Below are 14,111 nucleotides of genomic sequence, written 5' to 3'. Positions count from 1 at the left end.
GCACAGCACAGCAGACTTGCTTGACCTTCTTTGACTGACTTTCGCCAGGCAGCCTGTGGAACTGCTACGCCCTCTACAGGTAAGAGACCACATGACATGCCATTACTACACAACTGCATTCAGTTCTTTTAAAAAAAAAAAGAAAAAGAATTCACGATGCCTTGACTGTTGTTGAATATTAATCGCATCAAAATGATACCTATTAACAGCTACTATAACCATAAATCTAGGCTGTGAACTGTGATCATGCAAAATGCACTTATGTCACCACCTTGCACACACACTTGATCCCCCAGCCTTTTGTTATTGTTATTTTTAGACCCACACGTGCTCACATGGCAGTGGCATCCACACTTTACGTTATGTTGATATTTGCATTTTCCTTCCTCGCACCGCTGACAAAAATGAAGCATGACAAATCCTCTTACCCCGGGTTTACACCGGTTGCGGTTGCGGTGCGGTTGCGGTGCGTTCCGGCGACGCAAGCAATTAGATTCCATTCATTCGAATGGTGCAGTTTACACCGCTTGCGGGTGCGTTGCGTGTCGACTGCGTCTCAGCTGCGGCGTGCCGCAGCCCTTCCGCAAGGATAGACCTATTTTCTATCTTATACCACAGTGCCTATTCTTCAAGACAAAAAAGGTGTATTTTTATTTAAAGGATTTTTTCCCTAAGGTATTTTCAGGAAAATATGTCAAGTAATGGCAAAATTAGACTTTTTCTTGAATTTATTCATTATTCTTTTATTAAACAGTTGTATTATAATGTAATTTTAACTTTAACTCTGTGATGGAAAATGTACTCTCTTCATAAAAAAGGTATTTATTTATTTATTATTTACGGAAACAGGGGATTTTCTTTTCAGGAAAATATATCAATTTATGACAAAATTATCATTTTTATTTTTTATTAAACAGTTGCGTCATAATGGAATTTTATATTATTTTATTTTTAAAGTTGGGTGTTTTTCTGATGGAATTTGTTTTCAAGCAAAAAGGTGGCGTTTTCTAAGAAAAAAAAACAAAATTTTTTTTTATATAAATTAAGGAATAAAGGTGTTTTTTTTTGTTTTTTTTTCAAGAATAAGTCCATACGTTGTGATGAAAAATGTACTTTTTTTCTCCATGAAAAAAGGTATTTATTTATTTATTATTTGCAAAAAAAGGGAATTTTCTTTTCAGGAAAATATGGCAACTAATGACAAAAATATACTTTTTCTTGAATTTCCCAATTAATTTTACAGTTGTATTACACTGCATTTTTTATTTTTAAAGTTGGGTGTTTTTCTTATGGAATTTGTTTTAAAGCAAAAAGGTGGCGCTTTCTAAGAAAAATAAATAAATAAAGGAATAAAGGTGTGGGTTTTTTTCAAGAATAAGTCCATACTTTGTGATGAAAAAAATGTACTTTTTTCATGAAAAAGGCATTTATTTATTTATCATTCACGAAAAAAGGGATTTTCTTTTCAGGAAAATATGTCAAGTTATGACAAAATTAATTTTTCTTGAATATATTCATTCATTTTTTTTATTAAACAGTTGTGTTATAATGTAATTTTATATTATTTATTTTTAAAGTTGGCTGTTTTTCTGATGGAATTTGTTTTCAAGTAAAAAAAGTGGCGTTTTCTGAGAAAAAAAAAAAAATTTAATATAAATTAAAGAATAAAGGTGTTTTTTTTTTTCCTCCCAAGAATAAGTCCATACTTTGTGCAAATGAAAGCAAAAAAATTGTGTATTTTTTGAGGAGCGATAGCGAGTGCGAGAATGTGTTGCAGAAGACTGCGGGGTCTATATCGGCTGCGTGTGCTTGGGCACTGAAGCATTCTGTGGCTTCTGGTTACAAGCCTTATAAGGGGCCACAGTGGGCCCCCCCGTGCCCCTTGTTGCTATTCTTAGGCTTGTCGCTTACAGTTAACCTGAAGGCCACAAATTCATCCACATTGTTCATATGCTAATTATGGTTATAATAGCCCCCAAAAAGTCTCAATTGTGTGTTTTTTGTTGGCGAAATTGACGTTAGGAGGAGAGTTTGGGGTGTGGCTTGCCTCTTGCTGTGTTTATTTGTGTGTCGTGACGGCGCCTGAACCCACCCCCAAGCTGCCCCCTGCGCCGCCCCCACCAGTGCTGGGGGTCTGCGCGTTCAGGCCCCTGACGTCGCGAGGAGCAGCGGCAGAGGCGGGGGCACTGCACACAACACCAGCAGGGATACCAGGGCCAGCGCGGAGAGCCAGGACTCAGGACTCCCAAAAGAGGCGAGCGAGCGAGCGTTTCCTCAAGCCGACATGAGCACGTACACGGTGACGCTGAGCGGCCCGGCGCCATGGGGCTTCCGGCTGCAGGGCGGGAAGGACTTCAACATGCCCCTCACCATCTCCAGGGTAAGAGCGGCGCTAGAATGCAAGTGGCACCAAAAAAATAAAAAATATAAAATAGGACGACAGCGTGTAGGATGGATTTTGTGCACTTTGACCCCTCAGGCCGTGTTGGATTTTACAAAGCTCTTTCAGTTTTTTCATGAAACGTGACCCACAGAGAACTTGAGTGGAGCTAACTTCACTCTTACATTGGGTTTGGGTTAGCGGAGACTCAATTTAAGTTTCACAAGCAATATCAACTCGTTTTTAATTTGGTAAGTGATGTAGCTCTGATTATTTCTCCTGATTAAATTGGTTAGTTTGATTTTTTTAGGGCGATTTTGGCATTTTGCCAAATATTTAAATGTTGATATCGATGACACATGGCTCTTCAACTGAGGTCATCATCTTCAGTTTCAGAGGTTGGAGCAGATGGGATTAGAAAAATTACAAGTTTGTGTAATGCTGTAGTGTCCAAACCATAAGAATGTTATTTATTTCCCCTTCTTTTTGTTGTTGTATTGTTTTTTGCTCGTATTGGTGTAAACCACATTTTTAAAAAAAACGGCAGACAAAAAGAATTAAATAATTCATAAGTTATTAAAACTCATTCATTGCCACTGACAACGAAAGACGTCAAAAATCCATTTTACTGGCGTAGCAGTGAATGAGTTTAACAAGTAATGTTTCCTTAGCTTATTGCTTCTTTATATTCAGATTGAAAGCGCTACTTACTTTCCAAATCTTCCATAAAGTTCCAAAGTCCACAATCACATCTTGGAAATGGGAGTTGGCCCATCTATATTGATATTTACGCAATGCAAAGGCCGCATTGTAGTGCTTTTTGCCTGTGAATAGCATACAGACATAGCAGATTGTTGTAGCGGTCAAACAACATTTGATCACATTTTCAAATCAAAATAATCCTCACAAATCAAATTACAACAATTCAAATTCCATTGCTTTTCAATGAGCGGAGAGCTTCCTTTCACCGGGTTGACTGCCACTGACTTGTGTCTAACTTCAGAATTGTCAATATGCCAGTACTACGTTCTAATACAGAACATATTTCAAATGTGCCCTTTTGTTGCTCAAAGTACCCCAAAAAAGGATCCCAAGGGTTTACAAAGAAGAAAACAGCTGCATCATAAGATACTGCTAATTGCTTTTGAACATTAATTAAATGGGCTGGTTTTAATGCCAGTGGATAGCAGAAAGCTTTTCTTTTTGCTGTAGTTTGAAATGGCTTACCTTAATTTACTATAAGTCTGCGTCGCATTGAAGTCAAAGGTGAAATCTTGGTGGGTAATATTGCGCATCTTGCTGCTCTGAAATAGTAAATTGTTGTCGTAGCTAGTTACATGCTAACAGCTGCACGTCCACACCACTACGAACGTCTCGGGTTGTAGTTCTTCTTCTTCTACTACCTTTTGATGGTTGTCAAATACTTTTGGTGCATTAGCGCCCCCTTCTTTAGTATAGACAACTATGACTATGAAAAAGGCCACTGGCGGTAATGCATGACTTCTTATCATCTTTATGTTCGCGGTTGGCAGGTACTTTTAGTGCAATACCGCCACCTTGTTAAACGGAGAACACGCATGCTGAAGTAATTTCAACTTTACATTAATGAAAGCGAAAAACTGAACGAAAATGCCTCCCAAAACAAGTAAGGTAAGAATTGGCCATAAAAACAGAAAATGAATGTGGATGCATAATTATGTACTATTACTGTGCCTCTTATGATACAAGTAAATTTGCTTCTATTTGTTTTGCAACTACTGCAATATTAGCATAAAAACGGTCACAAGACTGTCAATGTCAAGATTTACCAGTGTGTTTTTGCCTCGTTATTTACACAGCGTTCTGTGGTTGTAATTGATATAAATGATTTATTGTTGTGATTGGGCCATGTTCAATAAAAATGTAACTGCAATGGATTTCATTCTTACTGAAAATATTCATATTTTTACACAATTAGGAAGAAGTTTCTCCTATTTGTAGAATTGGTATTTGGTAATTTACTTATTGTTTGTTTTTGTTTTTTTTGTTTTTTTCTTAACAAATACCCCATATATTTATTTTTTAATGAAAAGTAATAATAAAACAAATAAAAACTTAAATAAGGCATTTTCCAAAAAAATAAACTAATAAACTCAAACCAATAAACAAACTAGCTAAAAAAAAAAAAAAAAAAAAGTAATATTAACTGAACATAAAAAAGAAAGAAAAGTCATAACGAAATGAAAACTGATTAGAACGAAAAATCCTAACCGATTATAAACCCTGGTGGTGCAAAAATTACAAGAAAGATATGCTACAGAACAGATTATCTAAAGATGGCCATTTTGATTCTTTGTTGACGTTGATATTCATCCAGATTAGCGTGAAAATTTAAATCTTGTGTACCCCTCACATGCCCTCTTTAGAACTATAACCCTAAAGTTTAACCCTGTATACTATAATGATGTATAGTATACAATATAGCCACATTATTATCATACTAATGGTGATTATTGTCTTTAACTAGGAAGTGACTCAGTAGGAGGTTGCTTTCAAAAGGGCGGCCATGGTTGGCGGGGGGTCTCGGGAGGCCTTTGGTGCCTGGCAGGCCCTTTGGTGTATTTACAGCTTTCCCTTTAAATAGCGCAGGCAGGGAAGACGAGGTGGCGAGGGGAGGGGGCTCTCACCTATCCTGGGGTCACCAATGAGGGTCTTTGGCTCCTCGATAAGTGGAAATGTTTGCACCTAAATGCCTTGATTGACGGCTACGTATTGTTCTCTGATCCCGGTCTCGCAGGTGGCAGGCATTCTGATCCGAGTGTCGGCTATTTCGGGTACCCGTCGCGATGGCTTCAGAGAGGGGCTGCCGTCGCTTGTTGACGCAACACCGCCCCTGAGCGACGCGGCTCCCGTTTCGAAACACTTTGGCCAACTTCTGAGAAAGGAAGACTGAGAGCGAGAGAGAGAGAGAGATAGAATGCCTTGTTCGCATCTTGTTAGCCAACAGCAGGCCAAATGACACTCAACTCAACCACTTTTTATTTATAGAACACTTTAAAAACACCCGCTAATCAGTAGTGCAGTCAAATAGAAAAATACTTTATCTTTTTGTTAACAAGATTACATTTTTTTCTAGAAGAAATCATTTATAATAATAATTTATTTTCTTATGAGTGCATTTTTTTTTCTTGAAAGAAAACCCACCTTTTTTTGTCATCAAACATTATGCAATCATTGTCCACTTTTTCATCTAAAAATACAGCCTTTTCTGCAAAGAAAAAAAATATTGGAAAAATATCTCAAACCTTAAAAGTGGACAGAAACCACCTTTCTCCTTTAAAAGATATTTTTTTTCTATATTTTACAACAAAATAAACTGATGAGATTGGAGAGTTCTCTTTTTTTCCCCCGCCCACAACCCTTCCAACCTTTTTTTTCTGGATAAATTCTCCATTTGCTTACATATGGCAGTGTTTCCTCAAACAACAGCTAAAAGAAATTCTTACAGGTAAAGGGGGGGGGGAGCATTTGTATAGAATTTTTAAAAATCCTCAAACCCCACCATTCCTTTTAGTACCAAAAAGAGAACTTTTTTATTTAGGAAAAAAAATAAAACACAATATTGTACATCTTTCTGTCAAAATATGACAACTTCTTCATAAAAGATAAAGAAAAAAAACTCAAGAAATGCTGCTTTTTCTCATGAAGTGAGACAAAAAAAAAAATTCCTAGAAAAATACATATTTGTCATAACATTAGAACTTTGAGTGAGAAAAAATTAACATTCATTCAAAAAAAAAAAAAAAAACGTCTCGACACGAGAAGAATTTCTTATTTATTTTTTGGGAGAAATATATATTTAAAAAAAAGGCTAATTTTTCTAGATTTATTTCAAGAAAAATAAATCTAGAAAAATCACAGGAAAAAAATACCCTAAAAAAAAAAAAATCTCACTTTTTCTAGTATGCTTACAAGTCAGGTATTGTTTCATTGCACTCTGAGCTTGTACGAAATAGGCAAATAATTCACAAATCTCCAGAAATGTCTTCCACGACAAACAAAGCAGTCCAGTTGCGATCGATTCAATGCCCTGAGAAAAGAAAACAATCTCCAGAAGTTGTGTTCAGTTTCAACATAAACATAACCTTAGAGCACAGCTGTTTGTGAGTGTGCACTTTCGTGTGTTGACGCATATGTGCGTGCGTTTGAAGCTGAAAAATCTTTTTGTAAATTAGACTTTAATTATTAATAAATGAATTCAAATAAATGACGTTGAATGAATTACTGAAAAGATGTTTCAGCAAGAATGTCAAATTATAAATGTTGATGCAAGAAAAGAAAAAAAAGTCTGATTTCTGAATGTAAACAGAAACTTCAGACAAGAGTGAATGTCAGTGGCAGGTGTGGGTGCGTGCGTGTGACTGTGCAGAGGGTCACTTGCCCGCCGGCATCAAGAGCCTGGCATATTTTTAACTCTTTAACGAGTCGCCTGTAAATTTAGAACTGATACTGTATGTGGCAGTCTTGTCTTAAAGGGCCAGCAAAAAAAAAAAAACAAACAAAAAAATCAAAACAATAAATGGAAGTGTTAATTGCTACTACTGTAAAGCTATTAAATGCAGAAATTTCAATTCAAAAATCGCCACTGCCACCTGTTTACAAAAAAAAGAAAACTGCACACACCTTTTGTTCACGTACACAATCCACAAATGACCACATCAGCAGAGGGCGGGAAATTCAAACCCGAATCTGGTCTGAAAACTATTATCCAGGGGCTTGCAGGAGTTCCCATTGCAAACAGCTAATAATTAGATGTAATAAATGGTCCAATAAAAAGGCCAATGTAATAATATTTTTGGCCAAATAGCTACAGAGAGCAGCTTGACGTTGTCGCAATTACACAAATGATCGTTGCATGGAATTGTTTAGTATGTGCCTTGATGTGTTTTTTGTCAGATAACGCCCGGTAGCAAAGCGTCGGGCGGCAACCTGACGCAGGGCGACATCATCTCGGCCATCGACGGCATCAGCACCGACGGCCTTTCTCACTTGGAGGCCCAGAACAAGATCAAGTCGGCCACCAGCAGACTCGTCCTCAGCATGCAGAAGTAAAAAAAAAAAAAATGCACCGCAAGCATCCGCATTCAAAAATGTAAAAAAAATATATAAACGCATGGTTCAACCATCAGGTCGAGACGTCCTGCGCCCGTCCCCACAGCCACGCCCAGGATGGACTCACCCATGCCTATCATCCCCCACCAGAAGGTATCAACACACACCAAGACAAATGTCAGCATACCATTATTATTATTATCATTATTATTAAACAAATACAAACTAGCATTATTTTACATTCAGCTCTTGTGTTGCATTTTGCTGCCCTCTTGTGCTACGATTTAGAAGTGCAGTAAAATGGGGGAGGGGAATGCTATATTGTTTATGGATATTTTTCTATCTTATACCACAGTGCACTAATATCAACACAAAACTACGTCCTAAAATTGATGAGTTGCTAATTTAATGCGCTAAAAGAAACAACAAAAGAAAACACTTTTTCAAAGGTCTTGGAGCCATGCTGATGCAATAATAAAACGATGAACTGACTAATCAATGTAAGCAACAGATGGTTAAAAAAATATATATATACTAAAAAATAAAACTATTAACCTTTATGTTTTGTTAGGAACATTTAATATTCATAAATGAAAATTTCCAAATTTAAGACATTTATTCACTTTTTTTTTTATTGAGATCGACATTTATTTTAAGTCATGCATTCATGCAGAAATATTTTTTTTATAAATTCCCTCCTTATTTCATGTGATTTACTTTCGTCGTGTCATTTCAAATTAATGTAATTTTTTTGTAAACATGCAAATTTCATTGCTTTTGTATTATTTATCTATGCTCAATAAATGACTTAAAAAAAAAAAAAAAAAAAAAAAAAACAGTGTCCATAAATTGACATCTAGTTTGGACAAAACAGGCTTTGTTTATAACTTCACTATTTTTGTCAAAAAACAAACAAACATCCAAACCGTCAGTCTTGAGGAGATATAATGCTGCACGGCTCCTACACTGTGACGCAATAGTCGTATTTTCGCCAAAATTCAGGAAATTTCAGTTGTTCTCAAGCTAATTGTAACCATTTAAATTGATTAATTATACATTTAAATGATTTACGACACGGGGATGGATCAATACTTTCAAATGGTTGACCATATTTGGACATACAAGTTTTGCAGCAAAACTTGCAGCCTCTCGTGAAAGCCACTAAAGGTATGGCGAGGGTTCAAGTTCGGATAAGAAATCCGGAAACGGATGCTGGTGGCCATTTGGAGGTTGTGCGTTGCTACGGCAACCTTCACACGCATCCTCCATCCTGAGCTGTCGGCACCTCCGAGCGGCAGCGCTGATAAGTCAGGTGCCAGCGGCACGCGCTCGCCTAGGACGCCGCTATCGAACCCACCGCCGCTGGCGCCAGCTGGTGGAATGTTCTGAGCCTGTCGCGCATCATCAGCATCGTGGACTTGGGCCGCAGATAGGATGTCCCTGCATGTGTGCGATAGGTGCACTCATGACATAAGCGGATCAGGTGGTGTGCAGGTATTTGAAGCGGTTCCAGGCTATTTATGGCCTCCCCTCCCCGTCCGTGTCATGTGATAGAGACCCCCCTGCTCTTGTCACTCACGATCAGGGAAGTCTCGGGGGCGGTATGACCACAAAGATGATGATGGGAGGATTACGGCGTATTGGATAGTCGTCTAGCATTGTGCCGTTGTTGTCACTACATCCGGTCATCAATGTCTCTCATTTCTCTTTCTTTCTTTGTGTGTGTGATGTAGGTCATCGCCAACACACCTGCAAAGTCAGTATCCGGTCGTAACCTGCATCAAAGCGCATGGCGTGTGCAGTGAAAACAACGGGCTTTTAAAAAATATCTCCCTAACTTTTGAAAGAATGCATCTTTTTAACAGAATATTTTTTGGAATAGGAAAATACATATTTTGTCTCATAACCAGATTTTTTTTTCCTTCAACTTAAAAGCTCTAAAATGTGTTGTGTTTTTTTTAAACAGAAAAAAAAAACATTTAAAATATGTATTATATAAACATGAATACCAATTCATTTTGAAGGGTTAAGTTACTGGAATTAATCCAACTTTGTTTTGAAAAATTTTCTTCTCAAAAAGCTACACATTTTCCCTAAAAAAAAAAAAAAAGATCTCAAAATATATATATATTTTTAAATTACCTCTTAGGACATAAATAAATAATAGATACATAATATAAACACAAAAGAATTTCTTTAAAAAAAATAAAAAATTGAAAAAAAATCCAACTCTTTATAGGGGAAAAAAAAAAAAAGTATGAAAAATATTTTAAAAATTGTTTGTTTTTTAAAGACTAAAAAATATTTTTTGAAAAGACTAAAAAATATTTTTATATATAAGATAAAAAAAAACTTTTTTTTCCACAAAAGATTTATCTATTTTTTTTCCTCTCAATCTCTTTTCTCTTGAAAAGGTTTCCTTGAAAAACCTTGAAAAAGTCTTGAAAAATGTATTAAATTTTTCGGGGGGGGGAGTCTTTATCCTAAAGAAAATATCTCATTCCCACTAAATATTACTTCTTTTTTTTCTTTTTCTTTTTTATATTCTCATTGGATGTTTAAAGGGCGGCACGGAGCCTAAGTGGTTAGCACGCCCGCCTCACAGTACTGAGGACTCGGGTTCGAGTCCAGGCTCCGGCCTTCCTTAGTGGAGTTTGCATGTTCTCCCCGTGCCTGCGTGGGTCTCCTCCGGGGAGTCCGGTCTCCTCCCACATTCCAAAAAACATGCATGGCAGGTTAATTGGCCGCACCTGGGTGTGCTTGTGTGGGTGGTTGTTCGTCTCTGTGTGCCCTGTGATTGACTAGCAACCAGTTCAGGGTGTACCCTGCCTATTGCTCGAAGCCAGCTGGGATAGGTTCCACCACCCCCGCGACCCCTGTGAGGAGCAAGCGGCTATGAAAATGGATGGATGGATGGATGGATATTTAAATTGTAGCCCTCAAACAAAAGACTACCAAGTGCATGCACAGTTGTGAAATGTTCCTTTGGAAGTGTTTAAGGATGCAACAGCACCCCCTATGTGCCACTCACGTAACGCCCAGCCTTTGTCGTTTGCGACCCAGCGTGGAGTACACCCCCAGCTTCAACCCCATCGCCCTGAAGGACTCGGCGCTGTCCACCCACAAGCCCATCGAGGTGCGCGGGCCCGGCGGCAAGGCCACCATCGTACACGCGCAGTACAACACGCCCATCAGCATGTACTCGCAGGACGCCATCATGGACGCCATCGCCGGGCAATCACAGGCCAAAGGTCACGACGGGTGAGATCTAGCCACCATCTCTAAAATCCACCCACCCGCCACAGCTGTGCACTTTGTGTGGTGTCACCCACTTTGCTCTTGCTCATTCCATGCCTCCCTCCCTTCCTCCCTCCTCATCCTTATCCTCCCCCCGCCAACCACCTGGTCATGACCTTAGTGAGGAGGCGGGATCCCCCCTGGCGTGAGTACCATCCTGCACCATCACAACACTTAAAGGGGACATCTTATGCAAAATAAATAATGGTATTTAAATTAATGGCTTTGTGTCAAGTGGTGGTTGTCTTCATGCACAGTTAAGGTCAAGCTTTAGTTGTCTGCACTTCTGCAATTTTCTTTAAAATATATTCTTTTTTTCCATAAAACAAAAAAGGGATTTTTTTGAATAAATTTCTATTCTAGAAAAAAATGTCACTTGTTTTTAACGGCACATTTTTCTCAGAAATGGTTTTTACATTTTCTAGAGTAAATTCTTTTAAAAAAAAATAAAAAATAAAAATAAAAAAGAATTCTTGATAAACATGATTTATTTTATGTTATTTTATTTTATTTTTTGGGAATCTATTTTTTATACCAGGAAAAATACATTTTGTTTTTCTGGTAAAATTGTTTTCATTATTTTATTTATACTCTTTTGAAAAAACTTCTGAAAAAATATTTTGTTTTGGGTTTTTTTTAAAGAAAATTTTCTTTTTTGATTAAAAAAAAAGAAAAAAAGTGAAAAAGATAAAAAATTTGAAATTTGACTTTTTATTTTTTACTTAAAAGCTATAACATTTATTCAGAATTAGAATTCGTTTTTTCTAACCTCAGGCCTAAAAATAGTAAGACTTTTTTTCTTCAAGATTCCAATTTTTTTTAAAACAGTAAAACTTTCTACTCTTTATCTACAAAACACATTTTTCTGATAATATTGCAATATTGCATCCTGACAAGTCTTTTTTTCCTCCAAAAAACAAAAAAACAAAAAACGGACATGTCTCCTTTAAGACAGCTCCATACATTGCTGTTTGTTTCCCTCTCCTGCTTCTCTTCCAAGTACAAATACTTATTGGATGTGTGTGCGTATGTGTGCGCGTTGCTTACGCTGTCAGCGCGGTGCTGCCCATGAAGGACCCGGTGGTGGACTGCGCTTCGCCCGTGTACCAGGCGGTCATCAGGCCCACTGACAACTCCCTGGACTTGTCCGAGTGGGCTCGCCGCGCCGCCAACTTGCAGTCCAAAAGCTTCAAGATGCTGGCGCACATCACCGGAACCGAATACAGTCAGTCACACCTTCACAACAAAAAATAAATACATTAAAAATTAAATCCAGTTTTCAAAAAAGTCACACTCTTCAAGTTATAAATTAGGACAGTAAAGTCATTTTTTTAGAGAACATTTAAATTTTTTGAGAAGTTGGAATTGTATGACAAAAACAGAAAAGCTGATTTCGAGGAGAAAGAAAAAAAAAAAAGTCATAAAATTTAGTACTCCTCAAAAACAGGACTTTTTTTTTTTTTTTAAATGCATTTAAAACATTTTCTTTTAATACAGCTTGAATAAAAAAAAACTAAAAATAAAATAAAAAAAAAGAGAACTAAGAAACTCACCCTAATTTCATAAATTTTGTTACTTAGAATCTAGTTTTGAACTACAGTGTCTTGTAAAAGTATGAGCCCCCTTTAACATTCTGACCTTTTGCCATATTTCAGGCTTTAATCAATAAAAATAAATACAATTAATTAATTACAAAAAAAAATGCATTTTATTGTGACAAATCTGTACCAAAGGGCAACACAATCGTGAAGTGGAACAAAATTTGTATGATGTAAACTTCACTGCCACCTACTGTAGTGGATGTGCAATTACACATTATGCTTTTATGGTAAATACAAATTACTCTCAAATGAATCCAACTATATTCAAAAGTTAACTTGATTGAAACGACATCACGTGTCTATGCGCAATTTTAATAAATGTTCTCGTCTATCCCTAAAGTGCAAGACCCAAATGAGGAAGCGCTGCAGAAATCAAGGTAAGGAACCCGCGGCAAGCCCCATTTTGAGAACCCTGCACCTGCTCCGATTCAACGTCAACCCTGTCGCGCCTCCCGCAGAGAGAAGTTTCTGTCGGAGATGCGAGGTCCTCGCTTTGCCAAGCTGAGGAAATGGCACCACGGATTGTCTGCACAGATCCTCAACGTCCAGAACTAAAGTCAACGAGGAGATAAGAGAGCAGGGAAGGACGCACGGAAGGAAAGGAAAGGAAGGAACGGGGACATGGAGCATTACAAAAACAAAAACACAGCAAATCGATGAATAAGCAAGCAGGAGGAATGTGAGATAGCGTCGCTGTTAGTGTGAGAATGCCTCCATATTTATATACCGTGCACTGTATATACTGTACGCAGTATATATAGAGTAAGTAGAATATATGTACATGTATGTGTTGTGCATGTCATGTGTCCGCTGCTGAGATCTGCATATTGTGTTCCCTCCATGCTCAAGTATACAAAAATGACACGTTCAAGTCTTCATTCGCAAACATGTGTTGCACGCACACACACACACACACACACACACACACACACACACACACACACACGAGATGTTTGGACGCACACAAAGGCAGTTCTGTAAAAAATGCACTCCAAATACACTGATGTCAATGTGAATAAATGTTTTCCTAAAATGATACCCAGAATATGATTTGCAATAATATTGTGGAGTGGTGTGCTTTTTTTATTCCCATACAAAAGAGTTGACTGTAGTTAACACAGCCAAGCTTATAACTAAATGTGAATTAACCGTTCAAGACTTATTGTTTATCGACTACAGAAGCCACAAAAACACTTGTACTGTGAATACTCATCAACTAAATAAAATTTGGGGTCAAAATATGAAGAAATGATTTAATTTCTGCATTGACTTAACACGTACGGTGGCCACGAAGTGTCAAAAAAACAAACAATTGGATTGGGACCTAACCCTGCCACAATTAGCCAAAAAACCCAAACAAACATACAACTGACACCTCAAAAAACTTTTTTCAATTGTCTACAGCTGCCTCTACACCCCTAGTTTAAAACCCTAACTTGAAACTCGACCCCTAATTAAAAACCTAACCCGTTTGAAACCCTACTCTGGAAACCCAAACCCTAATTTGAATCCCTGAGTTTCAACCCCCAATTTGAAACCTGGTGCAGCCCCTCAATCCCAGCTAAATGTCCCCCCAACATGGCCTGGTAAACACATACTCGTTGACAAACATGATCAGGACACATCTTGGCCCCACCTTCCCATGACTCAGCATTTTTGTTCCTCTCACTGCAACTGGACGCATGAGAGGATTCAATCAAATCATGCGTGACAAAAACATGACACGGTAAACAATGACATCA

At 37.7% G+C, this 14,111-nt stretch overlaps 2 protein-coding genes across 6 annotated transcripts in view; one reads left to right on the top strand and one right to left on the bottom strand.

Moving 5' to 3' along the window:
* etv4 (ETS variant transcription factor 4) overlaps nucleotides 1–3,822 on the bottom strand; it is a 149,712-nt gene extending 145,890 nt beyond the window's left edge. For 2 of the 3 annotated variants that reach the window (XM_077501870.1, XM_077501871.1), the window contains exons 1-2: nucleotides 3,608–3,820; nucleotides 3,092–3,204 (exon numbers count right to left, since the gene is read on the bottom strand). The gene's annotated coding sequence lies outside the window, so the exon portion shown is untranslated. Of the gene's footprint in view, nucleotides 1–3,091; nucleotides 3,205–3,607 lie in introns of all 3 variants that reach the window. The other variant, XM_077501875.1, reaches the window with a different exon arrangement.
* On the top strand, nucleotides 2,161–13,717 carry ldb3b (LIM domain binding 3b). 3 transcript variants are annotated; one of them, XM_077501876.1, is made up of 9 exons: nucleotides 2,161–2,380; nucleotides 7,316–7,467; nucleotides 7,549–7,624; nucleotides 9,205–9,227; nucleotides 10,535–10,732; nucleotides 10,890–10,913; nucleotides 11,824–11,993; nucleotides 12,710–12,746; nucleotides 12,828–13,717. In XM_077501876.1, exons 1-9 carry the CDS (start codon nucleotides 2,285–2,287, stop codon nucleotides 12,922–12,924), a joined length of 873 nt encoding a protein of 290 aa, XP_077358002.1. In that variant the 5' UTR covers nucleotides 2,161–2,284; the 3' UTR covers nucleotides 12,925–13,717. The 3 variants fall into 3 exon arrangements, with proteins under 3 accessions (XP_077358002.1, XP_077358003.1, XP_077358004.1); XM_077501878.1 differs by lacking the exon at nucleotides 2,161–2,380 and adding an exon at nucleotides 3,931–4,030; XM_077501877.1 differs by lacking the exon at nucleotides 10,890–10,913.
* The last annotated feature ends 394 nt before the right edge of the window (nucleotides 13,718–14,111 follow it).

The sequence above is a fragment of the Festucalex cinctus genome, chromosome 17, assembly GCF_051991245.1.
Source record: "Festucalex cinctus isolate MCC-2025b chromosome 17, RoL_Fcin_1.0, whole genome shotgun sequence".
Lineage (NCBI taxonomy): Eukaryota > Metazoa > Chordata > Actinopteri > Syngnathiformes > Syngnathidae > Festucalex > Festucalex cinctus.
Note: the sequence above shows the minus strand (reverse complement) of the source record. Positions and strands in the feature narration are given on the sequence as shown.